This window comes from Oncorhynchus gorbuscha, linkage group LG01 (assembly GCF_021184085.1).
Source record: "Oncorhynchus gorbuscha isolate QuinsamMale2020 ecotype Even-year linkage group LG01, OgorEven_v1.0, whole genome shotgun sequence".
Taxonomy (NCBI): domain Eukaryota; kingdom Metazoa; phylum Chordata; class Actinopteri; order Salmoniformes; family Salmonidae; genus Oncorhynchus; species Oncorhynchus gorbuscha.
In genome coordinates, this window is record NC_060173.1 from 89663722 (window position 1) to 89683557 (window position 19836).

The following is a 19836-nucleotide window of genomic DNA, read 5'->3' on the forward strand; positions in this document are numbered from 1 at the left end:
GTGAGGGCAGACTACATGGCCCCGTGAAAGAACAGTAGCTTCATCTAGTGGCAGATAGAAGGAACACATGAAGCAATCACTACTGACAAGCTGCTGCTGTCTCATCAATCCTCTTCATATATTTTTCTAATCATAATTTGTTTAACCCCACTTGCCTGTAGGCACAGATCTAGGATCAGCTTACCTTACTTATACCCTAAACTCAACCATGATTCTGAAAAACATAGATCAGCATCTATACGGTTAACTTCATTCGAATCTGTTCAACCTGCTTTGTGTGTCCTGTAGGGTGAGCGGGGGTTTCCTGGTCTCCAAGGCAACATGGGGTTCCCGGGCATGCAGGGCAACGAGGGGCCCGCCGGGCCGATGGGCCCTAAGGTGAGTGTCAGCTCCAGACCACACCCCTTCAGAGTTTCCCCAACCCACCAGGAGACCTTACTTGGGACAGTATAATGTGATTTACTATGTGTTATGTCACTTCTATGTTGTCTTAATGTCACATCCATGTCACTTGTCTCTTCCCAGGGAGAATATGGCGAGTCTGGAACTCCTGGAATGAAAGGAACACGTGTAAGTACAATAACGCTATCAGAGCAGACCTCTCCTTGTCTGGAAACCAGTTTTTACTTTCTTACAGCATTTTGGCTTTTGCCTGGACTACCTTGAACAGCGTATAACTTCATATTACTGCATTTATGTGATTCTGCCTTCTTATTGGAATGCAATTACTTGTATTCAAAGTAATCTGCTAAATGGCTCAAATATAAATACTGTGTTGTGGTGTCTTGCAGGGATCTAATGGTTTGTCAGGCTTCCCAGGAAATCCAGGGCTACCGGTACGTTCTGTTAATTCCTGTAAACCATAACTTCACATGCAAGTAGTTTTGACTGTTTAGGCCATGTGTCCTACCTCACAAATGTCTTACCTGTCCTTGTGTGTCCTGCCTCTCCCCCACAGGGTATCCCCGGACAAGACGGCCCCCCTGGATCGTCAGGTATCCCAGGGTGCAACGGAACAAAGGTGAGTCATTTGTTTGGTATCAACTCTCTGCTGTTACACACCTGTGTAGGAACTGATTTAATAATTCCTGTTATTTATGCACTTCTACCTAACCATGCTGTCTCAACCCTGTCTTCAGTGTGAACTGATGTCTCTTGTCTGTGTTCCAGGGAGATCGAGGGACAGATGGACAGCCTGGGTTCCCTGGTCTACAGGGTCCTCCTGTAAGAGCTCTGCCCCATCAACATTACCAACATGGTCACAGTGTTTACTTCAACGCTGCCACAGACTTCACCTTAGACCAGTATTTCATACTAGACCTAAATCAATTAACAGAATAAAAGGCACTAGACTGAAAGATGTTATAATAAGCTCTTAATAAAATGTGTTTATCATTCAATCGGTCGAGATTTACAACTCTATCTCACTCCTCAGGGTATCCCTGGGCTAATGGGAATGAAAGTAAGTTCAAACTGAGGACTTTTACATCCTAAATAAAGTATGTACATTTCGGTGTTAAAAGGTATGGAAGCATCATAAGACATCTACTAAAACATTGTTGTCTGTCTGTCTCTCTCAGGGAGACCCAGGTGGTGTTTTAGGAATCATCCCACTGAAAGGAGATAAAGGATTCCCTGGAACACCTGGTTTACCGGTACGTACAGTGCCTTCAGAAAGTTTTCAGACCCCTTGACCTTTTCCACATTTTGTTAAGTTACAGCCTTAATCTAAAATGTATTAGATTGTTTTTCCCCTTATCAATTCACACACAATAGCCCATAATGACAAAGCAAAAACAGGATTTTATACATTTTTGGTAATTTATAAAAAATCTAAAACTAAAACATCACATTTACATAAGTATTCAGACCCTTTACTCAGTTATTTGTTGAAGCACCTTTGCAATCAATTACAGCATCAAGTCTTCTTGAGTATGACTCTATAAGCTTGGCACACCTGTATTTGGGGAGTTTCTCCCATTTTCCTCTGCAGATCCTCTCAAGCTCTGTCGGGTTGGATGGGGAGTGTTGCTGAACAGCTATATTCAGATCTCTCCAGAGATGTTTGATCATGTTCAAGTCCGGGCTCTGGCTGGGCCACTCAAGGACATTCAGAGACTTGTCCCAAAGCCACTCCTGGGTTGTCTTGGATGTGTGATTAGGCTCATTGTACTGTTGGAATGCGAACCTTCGCACCAGTCTGATGTCCTGAGCGCTCTGGAGCAGGTTTTCATCAAGGATCTCTCTCTACTTTGCTCTGTTCATCTTTGCCTTGATCCTGAATCGTCTCCCAGTCCCTGTCGCTGAAAAACATCCCCACAGCATGATGCTGCCACCGCCGCGCTTCACCGTAGGGATGGTGCCAGGATTCCTCTAGAAGTGACGCTTGGCATTCAGGACAAAGAGTTCAATCTTTGTTTCATCAGACCAGAGAATCTTGTTTCTCATGGTCTGAGAGTCTTTAGGTGCCTTTTGACAAACTCCAAGCTGGCTGGCATTTGCCTTTTACTGAGGAGTGTCTTCCGTCTGGCCACTCTACCATAAAGGCCTGATTGGTGGAGTTCTGCAGAGATGGTTGTCCTTCTGGAAGTTTCTCCCATCTCCACAGAGGAACTCTAGCGCTCTGTCAGACTGACCATTGGGTTCTTGGTCACCTCTCTGACCAAGCGCCTTCTCCCTCGATTGCTCAGTTTAGCTGGGAGGCGGGCTCTAGTAAGAGTCTTGGTGGTTCCAAACTTGTGTTCTTGGGTACCAAAACATTTCTGCATTACTGAAGGTCCCCAAGTTGCAGAAACATTGCAAGGATGATCAATGGAAACAGGATGCACCTGAGCTCAGTTTCAAGTCTCATAGCAATGGGTCTGAATACTTATGTAAATAAGGTATTTCTGTCTCTTATAATTAATAAATATGCAAACATTTCTAAAAACCTGTTTTCGCTTTGTCATAATGGGGTATTGTGTGTAGATTGCTGAGGATTTGTATTTATTTAGTCTATTTTAGAATAATGCTGTAACGTAACAAAATGTGGAATAAGTCAAGGGGTCTGAGTACTTCCCGAAGGCACTGTATGTGTGTGCGTGCTTGTGATTGTATGTGTGCGCATGTGCCTGACAACAACTTGCTTATACAGAATATTCATCCTTTCTTTCCTACAGGGACCTAATGGCCCCTCAGGACCCGAAGGCCCCCCAGGAAACCAGGGATCAGACGGACCCAGAGTGAGCGACCACTCTAACACTGGGCCAACACAGGATCACTTAGACTTAAATGATACCCAATTCTATGATACCTTATTCTCACTACTTTTGTGAAGAATGTTAACATTTAGGATCATATTGTCTTTAGAACACGGACTATATTCCTCTTTCCCTTTAGGGTTTCCCTGGCATACCTGGCCCCCCAGGAGAAAAGGTAGGCTTGTTGTCAATTATCTTCTAATAATAGGACAAAGTTTCCACCTATTGTACTCTATATTGTTGTTCATCCAATCAGAATGCTCTCATTTGTGATGTTCAATAAGTTGTCTCAGTAATGACGTTGGCCTTCTCTCCAGGGTGACCGGCTGTCATTCCAGAGTGAGAAGGGAGACAAGGTGAAACACACGTTCATGTTCACAACATCTTTATAAAGAGTTAATAAGCAATTATTTAGCCATAATAAATCAGTTGTAAACAGTTCTAAAATCCTTCCTTCACCATTGAGGAACAGATTTGGTCCCTATCTCCCTTCACCTCTTCTTCCAGGACAAAACCCTCTGCCTTTCCACTCTATATAGTTTTCTTTGTTGCCGTTTCTGATCCGTACCCTTGGTATTTCCCTCTCCTGATAGGGTGCACAAGGGCTCCGTGGTCCCCCTGGCCCCCCTGGACTCCCGTCACAGGAAGCAGGAGGAAATACCGTTACTCATTTCCTCCCTGGACCACCGGTACCCAGCTCTTTATAATAAATTATAATAATGGACGATGATGACTTACTTTGACCTAAGCCCTTGAATCCTTCATGGAGCATTGGTCACTGACGAATGTCCTCCATCTCATTCTGTTAACACATCTATGGGTATCAATGGATGGATGGATGAATGGTTTGATGAATGGATGCAGGGAAAGTAGGTCTGCCTCCTTACTAAAGGTGTTTGTATCTGTCCTTCAGGGTCAGAGAGGCGAGACAGGAGACAGAGGAGACAAAGTGAGTGTTTTTAGTATTTTTCAACTTGTTCTTACATGAAATGACATTACAGTACATGAAGTAAATATTTTGATGGCCATTATGAGTAACATTGATGTAATTTCCATTTTTGTCTGCAGGGTTCTTGCATTCCCCATCTAAACGGGGTCAAGGGTGAACAAGGCCCACCAGGACCAAGGGTGAGTGAAGATGATCACATTTCAATATTTTATTGAAGAAAAACCACATAATTTGCTTTCATGGAAAAACTGAGTTTCTGTGTCTTGGATTTCAGGGAAAACCTGGCAAAGATGGCGACAATGGATTTAAGGTATAGAGTCATACACGTATACACCTAGTCTCTCACACCACCCTCTTGTATTTCTCTCTCTCATTATGTCTGTCACTGTCCTTCTCTCGCTCTCTCTTGGGGTTTTGTCTCAGTAGTTCAGTTGTTTGATGTCTTTGTCCTGATCATTGTGATGTGCCTGTTGTCATACAGGGAGAGAGAGGCTTTCCTGGCGGCCCTGGATACCATGGAACACCGGTAACTACGCAACCATTTATACTGTACCTGTCAAAACCTGTACAAACCTGTCATATGCTTATCAGAAATTATCTCTGATTTACCTTTCAGTTCTGAGGCTAATAAAACGGACATTTCTCTGTGTTCTAGGGTGAAAAAGGAGAGAAAGGACCTCCAGCATATGTAAGTACTGTCTCTGCATACTGTATACCAGTGGTTCCCAAACATGTTTGGCCCACGACCCCATTTTGATATCTGAAAATGATCATGATCTCACCCATGTGAAAACAAATGATGTAATTAACAGCCCATGTTTAATTTTTTAAATTAGGGCTATGACAGTCGATTGTAAAACATTCTAACAGTATTTCTGATCTGAGGAACTGATTGTCTTCTTAACTCACCATCATATACTTTGAAGGTGGGGCTATGACAGTCAATTGCATATAAGTCTGACATAAAATAAATGATCTCACCACCACTAATGAGATGAGTATGCATGTGCATGTCGCATCTGAGCTTCTCAAGGTCAGGGGACGTGGTCGCACCTCATCTCTCCTGTCACATCCAACCTGGATTGCTATTTGTTTTTAATGCAGACGAGAGCACTGAATCAGTGTACCATGAGTTGTAATGCTCGGAGGGAAACGGCATCGTATTCCCTTTGAGTCAGGAACCAAAACTCCTCAATGGTGACCCGTGAATCTATTGCCTGCAGCATTCGGTCACATGACAGCTAGATCAGCTGTTCGATTTTACTTACCGGCATGTCAACTGAGCCAGGATCACCGTCAAACGGATTTAGCTGATTCTGTCACTCACCTGTAGACTGTTGTTGTATTTCCCCTGCATGCTTGCATTCAGTTCGTTCAGTATCCCAAATACTGTATGTCGTTGCATAGGCAAAGATACACATTTTATTGTCATTACACAGAAAGTCAATTTTTTCACATCCATTGCGAATGACTACAGTTCCTCTCTCAATTTGAAAAATCTTTCCAACACTCCCTCGATAACCATCAAGACTCAATATGAAATAGAACATTGTCATTCTCTGATCCCATATCTCCATATAGTGGGTGTATCATACAATGCATCCATATGGTAGAGGGAGACCCATTCATTTTTGTAAATTTCACCCTTATGACCTTCAAGGTAGGCCAGTTGAGAACATAACTAGAGTGAAGAGGCCTGCCCGCCGTCCCGTGATAGATGGAGCTCCATCTTTGCAAAAGCTCACCACTCTATCCCATGAAATCAGTTTTTCGTCACTATAGCACTCTGCGTCTCGGCCCACACAGCTAACGTCCATTTGGAGAGCATATGGTGGGGAGTTTGAGTCATTCAGTCAGTTTCCTCTTGATTGCTAGCATCAATTTTTAGTTTCACAGTGTTATCTTACAAATGTATTGATGTGAGTTTCTGTTCCTCTACACCCCCCACACATTGTTTTCACCATATCAATAGCAGCCGGTAATATCAAAATATATTCAATAGTGTGTGGTTTCATAGCATTGCAAGCTTAGCCATTCACCGTGGTAATATTATTATATTGTATTATTATATTCAAGGGCAATGGTCAAGTGCGGCACTTTCCCACAATATAAGGGTGCTGTCTCATTGAATTTTAACTTTTAGATTTGAATAATTTCCATTTTCATATCAGGCAACCCCTAGTTTAGGAAGCTCTGCTCTGTTCGCTTTCTCTGTAAACAGCTTAACGGTCTCAGCACCTCTATCTAACTTTGGTACATTTAGGTGCAATTCTCTTTTTTTACCACCAGATGTCACCATACAATCTTTGAAAGTGAATTGAGACCAACAGAGTGCTGAGCATCAGCATTATTCTTAAATAGTGTAGTGATATATGAGTCTGGTATGCAGGGTGATGGACATTTTATATTTGTATACATTTTTGTTTTCTGTGATTTTAAGGTTGATAGTGCTCCTGGCTCTCCCGGCCCCCCTGGTCTCCCGGGCTTACAAGGAGAAAGAGGTACAGTGCACCCCACCACCACCTTTTATAAATCTCCACTGTTTATGTTATCACACCAGCATCCATAGGAGAATGCACACTAAGGTTCTATGTACCACCAACTGTCAATTTTTCCTCTGTCTAAAAGGTTTCCCTGGTCTTCAAGGAGACCTTGGTCCACCAGGTAAGAGAACAAAAACACACCCATCAAGTGATCAGTGCATTCTTTGAAACTTGGTCATATTTTACATCCTCTCTGTCATGTAGTGTGTTAGTTGACATCCTCAAACCTCACTGTGTGCCTCCTCTGTGGTGTATCTTAGGCAGTCTTATTGAAGGACCTCCCGGAGAGAAGGGCATACCAGGAGAGATTGGTCAGAAGGGAGACAGGGGTGCAGATGGGGACTCTCTCACAGGAAAGCCTGGACAAGATGGATCCGTCGGACCCCCTGGTCCTCCCGGACCTCCTGGTAGGTACATTTTAAACATGCATAGTGTGACCTTTGTCATTCTGGAGTCATGTAGCTGATTTATACATATAGTGCCGGAGTCTTTTAAGTGCCTCAGTGTTACCTGAGATGTCTCTCACTTTTACCACCTCTCTCTGTATGTGTATGTGTGTGTGTGTGTGTTGTGCTTTCTGTATAGGTGATGAGCCATGTGATCCAGCCCTTGAGAAGGGACCACCCGGACCCCCCGGCCCACCAGGACTACAGGGGGAGTTGGGACAGAAAGGTAAGGAGAGGAGATGGTGAGACTTGTTCATTTCATATAGTGCAGTTGAGAAGTTGACTTTGTTAGCGAGTCATCTCATCCCACGCCGTCACCTACCTGTTATTTCTATACTGTAAACTTGTATTGCGTTGTACCTTCAGGTGATCAGGGAGACACGTGTGTGCAGTGTGAAGCCTTCGGGCCCCCTGGACTCCCTGGTCCACAGGGGCCTAAAGGACTGCAAGGTGAGGTGACCCACACTATTGAATGAATCATAAATTGAGATTACATGTACAGCATTGAAACCTTTTGGTGCCATTGATTTCAACAAGAGATTGGCGCTAAGATTGAGTTCCACATCTTCAGCCCGTATCTCAGGTTAAGATCCTGACCCTAGGGCCTATATTAATCCGCCTCCACACTCTTTCCTATGAGATGGCGTTGATGTGTTTGATTGAGAGGTGTGGTTCGTCTCCTGTAGGATATCCTGGAGCAGCAGGCACTAAAGGAGACACGGGCCTGCCTGGACCTACTGGGCCTGATGGAAGCCCCGTGAGTTATCTTCATCACATTACTCATTCCTCTAATAGAACATGATGAAGACCATTACGGTGGAAATGTTGCGTCACTATAGCTCCATGAAGATCAAGATCCTTATTTGTGTGTAACAAGTAGTCAGAGGACGTTCACATTTCAAGTTTTATTAGTCGTATGTAAAATGAAATGCTGACTTCCAGGTACCTTCTCGACAATGCAACAGCAATTAGAAATAATAAAAGACAAGAATATGAACATAAAGTAAATGGCTGAGTAGAATAGACTACACTTTGTAGCATAAGTATAACACAGGAAGGCACAATTTATAGTGCAATATTGACACGTTATTGCTATGTATGTTTGTCTAGTAGTTTTCTAATAAAATAAATTGTTGATTGATCCTGCTGTCTCCTCTCCTCAGGGTAATTACGGTACTCCTGGGTTGATCGGGGCTCCAGGAGCCCATGGTGAGCCTGGCGATATCTACGTGGCTTCAGGGCTGAAGGGTGACAAAGGAGGGTCTGGCTTCGTGGGCACACGAGGACTGCCAGGCGTGGATGGACTGCCAGGGAAAGCTGGACTACCAGGCCTGCCCGGACCCAAAGGAGAACCTGTAAGTGTGTGCACACATGCGTGCGTGTGTTTCAGCCATCACTTTAAAGCTTGCAGCATCTACGCTCATGCAGTGATGTAGTCACTCATCCCTCTCTATCTCTGATCTCTGCCTACAGGCCCAAGATGGCATCAAGGGGGACCGTGGTCTGGATGGGGAACCTGGGATCACTGGACCCCCAGGAGAGAGGGGTCCTCCTGGTGTACCAGGGTTTGGCCGACAGGGGGAGCCTGGAGAGAAGGGTACATCTGGCCAAGGAGGCCGACCTGGAATCCCTGGACAACCAGGTGGGTGTGCAGCTGCAGATGAAGCTATAGATGCAGCTTCATACATACATACATACATACAGACATACAGACATACATACATACATACATACATACATACATACATACATACATACATACATACATACATACATACATACATACATACATACATACATACATACATACATACATGCATACATGCAGACAGACAGACAGACAGACAGACAGACAGACAAACAGACAAACAGACAGACAGACAGACAGACAGACAGACAGACAGACAGACAGACAGACATACATACATACATACATACATACATACATACATACATACATACATACATACATACATACATACATACATACATACATACATACATACATACATACATACATACATTCAGGTATAAGGAGCCTATGACCATGTGTATCTACTCTCTCCCTACGTGTCAGGAGTGAAAGGTGAACCAGGAAAAGGTGTGAGTTCACCTGGACCCCAGGGCACCCCTGGACCTCGAGGAGAATCTGGCATACGTGGACTACAAGGTGAGGATCAGCTTTGTGTTTATATGTATTGGTATAGCTTGTGGTAGGCTATGGTCCTGCATGGCCCTGTACAGCTCATCATGAACATCTTCTCCATCCCTACCCAGGTGACCGAGGACCTCATGGAGACCCAGGAATTCCAGGATTCCCAGGACAGAAAGGTGACACAGGTGCACCTGGCATGGGATTCTCAGGACCACCTGGACCCAAAGGATATTCTGGAGCTCCAGGAGCCACTGGGTTGCCAGGAGAGCCTGGAAGACCTGGACAGGATGGTTTCTCTGGAATATCAGGCACACCTGGTCCAAAGGTGGGTGTTTTATATGTGTGTCTTTGCTTCACTTCCTGTTGTTTCAAACTCCACAACCAACCAATCTTCTACTGTCCTCTCTAGGGTGAGCCAGGTAGGGGTCTACCTGGACCTAAAGGTGCTCAGGGTCCTGCCGGAGTGACAGGTTTCCCTGGAGAGAAAGGCAACCTTGGTCTACCTGGTATTCCCGGACAAGAGGGACACACAGGACCACCTGGAGCTCAGGGCATCAAAGGTGACCACGGCCCCCCTGGTCAGCATGGTGGCACAGGGCCCCCTGGACCCCCTGGAGCAGGAGAACCTGGTGCCCCTGGACCCATGGGACCCCCTGGAGAGTCAGGCCTCTTCGGTCATGATGGTGTGAAGGGTGATAAGGGTTTGCCTGGCTCTCCTGGTCTGGACATGCCCGGCCCTCAGGGAGATAAGGGAGACTCAGGATTACCTGGACTTTCTGGTTCCAAAGGGTTTCCAGGACGACCAGGCCCCGCTGGCAGAGATGGATTCCCTGGGGGGGAAGGTGAGACTGACATGCCTCAGAACAGTGTAGGAGGTCTGATGTAACTGAAGGACATTGACACTTGTTGACTGGACAAGTCTTTGTTGATTACTGTTGAATTGAAAGAGCATTTGGTGAAATTGAGAAGCTTTGACCTTCAACACTTTGTAAGCTCTGACCTTCAATACTCAGATCTTTTTCCATTCCATTTTCATGTATTTGTTGATGTGTGTGTTTCCCAGGCCCCAAGGGAGAGATGGGAGTCATGGGAACACCTGGAACACCAGGATATCAGGGTCCTTCTGGGAACCCTGGAAGTCCAGGACTGAGAGGTGAGACAGTAGAACTACAGCCTCTGCACTTCTAGAATACCCATCAGTGTGTTTTACACCACTATACTATTACATCTCTCACAACTCATTTCTTTCTCTCAGGTGACCCTGGTATCTCTGGGCCAAGGGGGGAGTTCGGTGAAAATGGACCCAAAGGAGAGAGGGGAGAGCCAGGTCTCCAGGGCCCTGCTGGCAACATGACTGATGTTGACATGGAGCACATGAAGGGCGAGAAAGGAGACCTTGGGGATCCAGGTATAGAACATGAACATGGCCCATCCTACTGCGCTGTATGTCTGTGTCAGATGATTAGTTCAAATGGTATTTTCAAACCGTCACTGTGAATAATTTAGTTGTGCTAAATCCCACTTTTTCTCATTAGGTGACCCTGGATACACGGGAGAGAAGGGTTATCCAGGACAGCCTGGAGTACCTGGTATGCCAGGAAAGGATGGAGAGCCCGGTACACCTGGTCAGCCAGGTAAGTCACCTGCGTAGGCTTCGCACCACCCCTCGGTTTATCAGGAATGGTCCAAAATTGTATACTACCTAGTCTGAAAGTATGTATTTGTCTTGCACAATATACAGTATACACTGCCTTCTGAAAGAATTCATGACCCTTGATTTATTCCACATTTTGTTGTGTTACAGCCCAAATTTAAAATGGATTAAATATATTTTTTTCTTACCCATCTACACACAATATCCCATAATGACAAAGTGAAAACTAGTTTTTTTACATTTTAGCAAATATATTATAAATGAAATACAGAAATATCTCATGTACATAAGTTTTCACACCCCTTTGCTATGACAAAATTGAGCTCAGGTGCATCAAATTTCCTTTGATCATCCTTGAGATGTCGCTACATTTACATTTGACATTTAAGTCATTTAGCAGATGCTCTTATCCAGAGCGACTTACTTGATTCCACCTGGGGCGAATTAAAATGTTTGGACAGGATTTAGAAAGAAACACACCTGTCTATATAAGGTCCCACAGTTGACAGTGCATGTCAGAGCAGAAACTATACCAAGTCCAATAAACTGTCAGTATAGCTGCAAGATAGATGTGTGATTTAGTGTTTAACATTTCCAAGAGCACAGTGGTGTCCATGGAAAAAATATGGAACCACCCAGACTCTGCCTAGAGCAGTCTCTACTAGAGGTCGACAGATTATGATTTTTCAACGCCGATACCGGCCCAAAAAAGCCGATACCGATTAATCGGCCAATTTTTATTTATTTATTTGTAATAATGACAATTACAACAATACTGAATGAACACTTTTAACTTAATATAATACATCAATAAAATCAATTTAGCCTCAAATAAATAATGAAACATGTTCAATTTGGTTTAAATAATGCAAAAACAAAGTGTTGGAGAAGAAAGTAAAAGTGCAATATTTGCCATGTAAGAAAGCTAACGTTTAAGTTCCTTGCTCAGAACATGAGAACATATGAAAGCTGGTGATTCCTTTTAACATGAGTCTTCAATATTCCCAGGTAAGAAGTTTTAGGTTGCTCCTCCCTGGGCTCGAACCAGCAACACAACGACAACAGCCACCATCGAAGCAGCGTTACCCATGTAGAGCAAGGGAAACAACCACTCCAAGGTTCAGAGCGAGCGAGTGACGTTTGAAATGCTATTAGCGCGCGCTAACTAGCTAGCCATTTCACATCGATTACACAAGCCTCATCTCGGGAGTTGATAGGCTTGAAGTCATAAAAAGCGCAATGCTTGACACACAACGAAGAGCTGCTGGCAAAACACGAAAGTGTTTGAATGAATGTTTACGCGCCTGCTTCTGCCTACCACCGCTCAGTCAGATACTTAGATACTTGTATGCTCAGTCATATTATACTTGTATGCTCAGTCGTATGCTCAGTCGTATGACACGCTAGATAATATCTAGTAATATCATCAACCATGTGTAGTTAACTAGTGATTATGATTGATTTTAATGCTAGCTAGCAACTTCCCTTGGCTTACTGCATTTGCGTAACTGGCAGTCAGTCTCCACGAGAGGCAGGTGGTTATTGTGTTGGACTAGTTAACTGTAAGGATGCAAGATTGGATCCCCCGACCTGACAAGATGGAAATCTGTCGTTCTGCCCCTGAACGAGGCAGTTAACCCACTGTTCCTAGGCCGTCATTGAAAATAAGAATGTGTTCTTAACTGACTTGCCTAGTTAAATAAAGATTAAATAAAGCTGTAAACAAAAAAAACAAATCGGTGTCCCAAAAAAAACGATTTCCGATTGTTAATTGAAATCGGCCATTCCGATTAATCGGTCTACCTCTAGTCTCTACAGCACTTCACCAATCTGGGCTTTATGGGAGAGTGGTCAGATGGAAGACACTCCTGAGAAAAAAGGCATGACAGCGCGCCTGGAGTTTGCAAAAAGGCATGTGAAAGACTCAGAAAGAGTCAAAAGATAATGTGGTCTGATGAGACCCAAATTGAAATATTTGGTCTGAATGCAAAGCATTATATCTGGAGATAACCAGGCACAACTCATCACCAGTCTAACACACGCACGAGGAGGCTAAAACAGACTTTCCTCCGTCGCAACATCCCTCTAAGGCCCTTCTGCTAGCTTGCTAGCCCCGGCCTGCTAGCCCCGGCATGCTAGCCCCGGCATGTTAGCCCCGGCATGCTAGCCCCGGCCTGCTAGCTGTCTGAATCGCCGTGTCTCCAGCCAGCTCAGCCACTCACTGGACCACTATGATCACTCGGCTACACATGCCTCTCCCTAATGTCAATATGCCTTGTCCATTGCTGTCCTAGAGGCTCTAGCCCTGCTCAATATGCCTTAACCAACTATTTAGTTCCACCTCCCACATATGCGGTGACATTACCTTGTTTAAACGTCTCTAGAGACAATATTTCTCTCATCATTATTCAATGCCTAGGTTTACCTCCAATGCACTCTCTTCCTATCATACATTTGTCTGTACATTATGCCTTGAATCTATTCTATAACTCCTTGACTCCTTTTACTCTCTGTTCCAAACGTACTAGACGACCAGTTCGTATAGCCTTTAGCCGTACCCTTATCCTACTCCTCCTCTGTTCCTCTGGTGATGTAGAGGTTAACCCAGGCCCTGCAGTGCCTAGCTCCACTCCTATTCCCCAGATGGTCTCATTTGTTGACTTCTGTAACTTTAAAAGCCTTGGTTTCATGCATGTTAACATTAGAAGCCTCCTCCCTAAGTTTGTTTTATTCACTGCTTTAGCACACTGCCAACCCGGATGTCCTAGCCGTATCTGAATCCTGGCTTAGGAAGACCACCAAAACCCCAGAAATGTTCATCCCTAACTATAACATTTTCTGACAAGATCGAACTGCCAAAGGGGGCGGTGTTGCAATCTACTGCAGAGCTAGTAAGACAGAACTCTGCAGGCTATCCAGGTCTGTACCCAAACAATTTGAACTTCTACTTTAAAAAATCCACCTTTCCAGAAACAAGTCTCTCACTGTTGCCGCTTGATATAGACCACCCTCTGCCCCCAGCTGTGCCCTCGACACCATATGTGACTTGATTGCCCCCAATCTATCTTCAGAGCTCGTGCTGCTAGGTGACCTAAACTGGGCCATCCTACAATCTAAGCTAGAGGCCCTCAATCTCACACAAATTGTCAATGAACCCACCAGGTACAACCCCCCAAATCCGTAAACACAGGCACCCTCATAGATATCATCCTGACCAACTTTCCCTCCGAATACACCTCTGCTGTTTTCAATCATGGTCTCAGCGATCACTGCCTCATTGCCTGCATCCATAATGGGTCTGCGGTCAAACAACCACCCCTCATCACTGTCAAACGCTCCCTAAAACACATCAGCGAGCAGGCCTTTCTCATCCCGCCAGTAGAGGATGCCTGGTTATTCTTTAAAAGTGCCTTCCTCACCATGGCATGTCCATTTGAAAAAAATTGAACCAGGAACAGATATAGCCTTTGGTTCTCTCCAGACCTGACTGCCCTTGACCAGCACAAAAACATCCTGTGGCGTTCTGCATTAGCATCGAATAGCCCCCGTGATATGCAACTTTTCAAGGAAGTTAGGAACCAATATACACAGGCAGTTAGGAAAGCTGCACTGAGGCTAGGAAACACTGTCACCACCGATAAATCCACTATAATTGAGAATTGCAAGAAGCATTTTTCTACGGCTGGCCATGCTTTCCACCTGGCTACCCCAACCCCGGTCAACAGCCCTGCACCCCCCCATAGCAACTCGCCCAAGCCTCCCCCATTTCTCCTTCACCCAAATCCAGATAGCTGATGTTCTGAAAGAGCTGCAAAATCTGGACCCCTACAAAGCAGCTGGGCCAGACAATCTGGACCTTCTCTTTCTAAAATTATCTGCTTAATTTCTTGCAACCCCTATTACTATTACTAGCCTATTACCTCTCTTTCGTATCATCTGAGATCCCCAAAGACTGGAAAGCTGCCGTTGTCATCCCCCTCTTCAAAGGGGGAGACACTCCAGAACCAAACTGATACAGACCTATATCGATCCTAGCCTGCCTTTCTAAGGTCTTCGAAAGCCAAGTTAACAAACAGATTACCGACCATTTCGAATACCACCGTACCTTCTCCGCTATGCAACCTGGTTTCAGAGCTGGTCATGGGTGCAATTCAGCCATGCTCAAGGTCCTAAACGATATCATAACCGCCATCGATAAATTACTGTGCAGCCGTATTCATCGACTAGGCCAAGACTTTCGACTCTGTCAATCACCACATTCTTATCGGCAGACTCAACAGCTTTGGTTTCTCAAATTATTGCCTCGCCTGGTTCACCAACTACTTCTCTGATAGAATTCAGTGTGTCAAATCGGAGCGCCTGTTGTCCGGACCTCTGGCAGTCTCTATGGGGGTGCCACAGGGTTAAATTCTCGGGGCCGACTCTCTTTTCTGTATACATCAATGATGTCTCTCTTGCTGCTGGTGATTCTCTGATCCACCTCTATGCAGACGACAACATTCTGTATACCTCTGGCCCTTCTTTGGACACTGTGTTACTAACCTAATGCATGCTCTTCAACCGATCACTGCCTGCACCTGCCCGCCTGTCCAGCATCACTACTCTGGACGGTTCTGACTTAGAATATGTGGACAACTACAAATACCTAGGTGTCTGGTTAGACTGTAAGCTCTCCTTCCAGACTCACATTAAGCATCTCCAATCCCAAATAAAAATCTAGAATCGGCCACTTATTTCGCAACAAAGCATCCTTCACTCATGCTGCCAAACATACCCTCGTTAAACTGACCATCCTACCGATCATCGACTTTGGCGATGTAATTTACAAAATAGCCTCCAACACTCTACTCAACAAATTGGCTGCAGTCTTTCACAGTGCTATCCGTTTTGTCACCAAAGCCCCATATACTAACCACCACTGCGACCTGAATGCTTTCGTTGGCTGGCACCCACTTCATACTCGTCGCCAAACCCACTGGCTCCAGGTCATCTACAAGTCTCTGCTAGGTAAAGCCCCGCCTTATCTCAGGTCACTGGTCCCCATAGCAGCACCCACCCGTAGCACGCGCTCCAGCAGGTATATCTTTCTGTCACCACCAATGTCAATTCTTCCTTTGGCCGCCTTTTCTTCCAGGTCTCTGCTGCCAATGAATGGAACGAACTGCAAATATATCTGAAGCTGGAGACTCATTTCCCTCACTAGCTTTAAGCACCAGCTGTCAGAGCAGCTCACAGATCACTGCACCTGTACATAGCCCATCTGTAAATTGCCCATTCAACTACCTCATCACCATACTGTATTTATTTATTTATCTTGCTCCTTTGCACCTCAGTATCTCATCTTGCACGTTCATCTTCTGCACATCTACCATTCCAGTGTTTAATTGCTATATTGTAATTACTTTGCCACCATGGCCTATTTATTACCTTACTTCCCTCGTCCTACCTCATTTGCACACACTGTATATAGACCTTTTCTACTGTATTATCGACTGTATGTTTGTTTATTCCATGTGTAACTCTGTGTTGTTGTATGTGTCAAACTGCTTTGCTTTATCTTGGCCAGGTCGCAGTTGTAAATGAGAACTTGTTCTCAACTAGCCTACCTGGTTAAATAAAGGTGGAAAAAAACACCATCCCTATTGTGAAGCATGGTGGTGACAGCATCATGCTATGTGCATACCTTTCAGTGGCAGGGAATGGGAGACTGTTAAGGATAGAGGGAACAATGAATGGAGCCATATGCAGGTAAATAGTTGATGAGAACCTGCTTTGTTGTGCCAATAACCTTAGACTGGGAAGATTTATGTTCCAACAGGGCAATGACCCCAAGCATACAGCCAAAACAATGCTGGAATGCCTTCAGAACAAGAATGTGAAAGTCCTTGAGAGACCCTGCCCAAGCCGATACTTAAATCCCATTGTAAATCTGAGGAAAGACTTGAAGTTCGCTGGGGAGGGGCGATGAGCAGCAAACTTAACAGAGCTTGAGATTCAGGAAGGAAGAATGGGAGAAAATCCCCAAATCAGATACAGACATACCCAGATGACTCAAATCAGATACAGAAATACCCAGACGACTCAAATCAGATACAGACATACCCAGACGACTCAAATCAGATACAGAAATACCCCGACGACTCAAATCAGATACAGACATACCCACACCACTCAAATCAGATACAGACATACCCAGACGACTCAAATCAGATACAGAAATACCCAGACGACTCAAATCAGATACAGACATACCCAGATGACTCAAATCAGATACAGAAATCAGATACAGAAATACCCAGACGACTCAAATCAGATACAGACATACCCAGACGACTCAAATCAGATACAGACATACCCAGACGACTCAAATCAGATACAGACATACCCAGACCACTCATATCATATACAGAAATACCCATCACCCACTCAAATCAGATTCAGAAATAACCAAGACCACTCAAATCAGATACAGAAATAACCAAGACCACTCAAATCAGATACAGAAATACCCAAGACCCACTCAAATCAGATACAGAAATACCCAAGACCCACTCAAATCAGATACAGACATACCCAGACGACTCATAATCAGATACAGACATACCCAGACGACTCAAATCAGATACAGACATACCCAGACCACTCAAATCAGATACAGAAATACCCATCACCCACTCAAATCAGATACAGAAATAACCAAGACCACTCAAATCAGATACAGAAATAACCAAGACCACTCAAATCAGATACAGAAATACCCAAGACCCACTCAAATCAGATACAGAAATACCCAAGACCCACTCAAATCAGATACAGACATACCAAGACCCACTCAAATCAGATAAAGAAATACCCAGACGACTCAAATCAGATACAGACATACCCAGATGACTCAAATCAGATACAGACATACCCAGACGACTCAAATCAGATACAGACATACCCAGACCACTCAAATCAGATACAGAAATACCCAGACCACTCAAATCAGATACAGAAATACCCAGACGACTCAAATCAGATACAGAAATACCCAGACGACTCAAATCAGATACAGAAATCAGATACAGAAATACCCAGACGACTCAAATCAGACACAGACATACCCAGATGACTCAAATCAGATACAGACATACCCAGACGACTCAAATCAGATACAGACATACCCAGACCACTCAAATCAGATACAGAAATACCCATCACCCACTCAAATCAGATACAGAAATAACCAAGACCACTCAAATCAGATACAGAAATAACCAAGACCACTCAAATCAGATACAGAAATACCCAAGACCCACTCAAATCAGATACAGAAATACCCAGACGACTCAAATCAGATACAGACATACCCAGACGACTCATAATCAGATACAGACATACCCAGACGACTCAAATCAGATACAGACATACCCAGACCACTCAAATCAGATACAGACATACCCATCACCCACTCAAATCAGATACAGAAATAACCAAGACCACTCAAATCAGATACAGAAATAACCAAGACCACTCAAATCAGATACAGAAATACCCAAGACCCACTCAAATCAGATACAGAAATTCCCAAGACCCACTCAAATCAGATACAGAAATACCCAAGACCCACTCAAATCAGATACAGAAATACCCAAGACCCACTCAAATCAGATACAGAAATAACCAAGATCACTCAAAGCTGTAATCGCCACCAGAGGTGGTTCTACAAAGTATTGGCGTGTGTCAATACTTATGTAAATCATATCTGTTTAATTTAAAATAAATTTGCTAAAATTACTCGAAACATTCTCACTTTGACATTATGGGGTACTGTGTGTAAATGGGTGAGGAAAAATCATCAATAATTTTGAACTTATAGAATAAGTCAAGGGGTATGAATACTTTCTGAAGGCACTGTCGTTTGGGTATTGGGACACAGTCAATGTGGTGATAAAACAAAATTCTCTTTCAGACACTATGATTCTTGTTTCTCAGGTGATAAAGGGGAGACAGGTTTTCCTGGAGAGCCCGGCAGTATTGGATATCCTGGAAATAAAGGAGGCATTGGCGAAATGGGATATCCAGGTAAGAAAACAACACAATCCTTTCACTGAGAAGAACAGACATCATCCTTTAAATAGAACATCCACTCAGATCTGTTTGCTACGCCCACGAAAAAAGTGTCAATTGTGGAAGTGTCAAGTCTAAGGCTAAGATATGCTAACTGGCCTACTGGTCATGATGCGCTTCAGTTCTGGTTGAATTGGTTCTAACCGGGTTCTCCTGTATGGTTCCACAGGTTCTCTAGGTACGAAGGGTGATAAAGGCATTGTGGGCACACCGGGTCATCCAGGGTTCAGGGGTACAGAGGGGGTGAAGGGAGACAAGGGACAAACCGGTCTGCCAGGTGTTGGAGTACCAGGACCCTCTGGAGAGAAGGTAAGCTACTTACTACCACTTATTGTGTGTTTGTGTGTCTGCTACAGTACATACATTTTTGTAATTAGATGCCACTAACGGTTTTTCTTTCAATAAATATTTCTATGCTCTTCTTTTCTATTTGTTTTTCCCCTCCCTCTATCTCTCCATCCCTGTGTCTCTCTCTCTCTCTCTCTCTCTCTCTCTCTCTCTCTCTCTCTCTCTCTCTCTCTCTCTCTCTCTCTCTCTCTCTCTCTCTCTCTCTCTCTCTCTCTCTCTCTCTCTCAGGGTCAGTTGGGTCTGCCTGGGTTCCCTGGTAACGCAGGAGAGAAGGGTCAGAAGGGAGGAATGGGAGTGCCCGGGATGCCAGGAACACCAGGAACCAAGGGAGACACTGGACACATTGGTTACCAAGGTGAGGCTCCATGGTCACAACTACTCCTGATTGAT

The 19836-nt window shown here is 44.3% G+C and overlaps 1 protein-coding gene across 1 annotated transcript in view; it reads left to right on the forward strand.

The window, feature by feature from the left end:
* LOC124045179 (collagen alpha-1(IV) chain-like) overlaps positions 1 to 19836 on the forward strand; it is a 58596-nt gene that overhangs the window by 32718 nt on the left and 6042 nt on the right. Inside the window, exons 3-35 of the mRNA XM_046364434.1 lie at positions 289 to 378; positions 526 to 570; positions 792 to 836; positions 959 to 1021; positions 1171 to 1224; positions 1436 to 1462; positions 1581 to 1655; positions 3159 to 3221; positions 3379 to 3414; positions 3557 to 3595; positions 3833 to 3928; positions 4153 to 4188; positions 4308 to 4367; positions 4463 to 4498; positions 4670 to 4714; positions 4844 to 4876; positions 6629 to 6689; positions 6817 to 6852; positions 6992 to 7138; positions 7317 to 7403; positions 7544 to 7627; positions 7864 to 7934; positions 8341 to 8532; positions 8651 to 8819; positions 9255 to 9347; positions 9455 to 9657; positions 9742 to 10174; positions 10396 to 10485; positions 10588 to 10740; positions 10868 to 10966; positions 18964 to 19053; positions 19268 to 19407; positions 19675 to 19801. Coding sequence (XP_046220390.1) covers positions 289 to 378; positions 526 to 570; positions 792 to 836; positions 959 to 1021; positions 1171 to 1224; positions 1436 to 1462; positions 1581 to 1655; positions 3159 to 3221; positions 3379 to 3414; positions 3557 to 3595; positions 3833 to 3928; positions 4153 to 4188; positions 4308 to 4367; positions 4463 to 4498; positions 4670 to 4714; positions 4844 to 4876; positions 6629 to 6689; positions 6817 to 6852; positions 6992 to 7138; positions 7317 to 7403; positions 7544 to 7627; positions 7864 to 7934; positions 8341 to 8532; positions 8651 to 8819; positions 9255 to 9347; positions 9455 to 9657; positions 9742 to 10174; positions 10396 to 10485; positions 10588 to 10740; positions 10868 to 10966; positions 18964 to 19053; positions 19268 to 19407; positions 19675 to 19801 — 3118 coding nt within the window. The remainder of the gene's footprint in view (positions 1 to 288; positions 379 to 525; positions 571 to 791; positions 837 to 958; positions 1022 to 1170; positions 1225 to 1435; positions 1463 to 1580; positions 1656 to 3158; positions 3222 to 3378; positions 3415 to 3556; positions 3596 to 3832; positions 3929 to 4152; positions 4189 to 4307; positions 4368 to 4462; positions 4499 to 4669; positions 4715 to 4843; positions 4877 to 6628; positions 6690 to 6816; positions 6853 to 6991; positions 7139 to 7316; positions 7404 to 7543; positions 7628 to 7863; positions 7935 to 8340; positions 8533 to 8650; positions 8820 to 9254; positions 9348 to 9454; positions 9658 to 9741; positions 10175 to 10395; positions 10486 to 10587; positions 10741 to 10867; positions 10967 to 18963; positions 19054 to 19267; positions 19408 to 19674; positions 19802 to 19836) is intronic.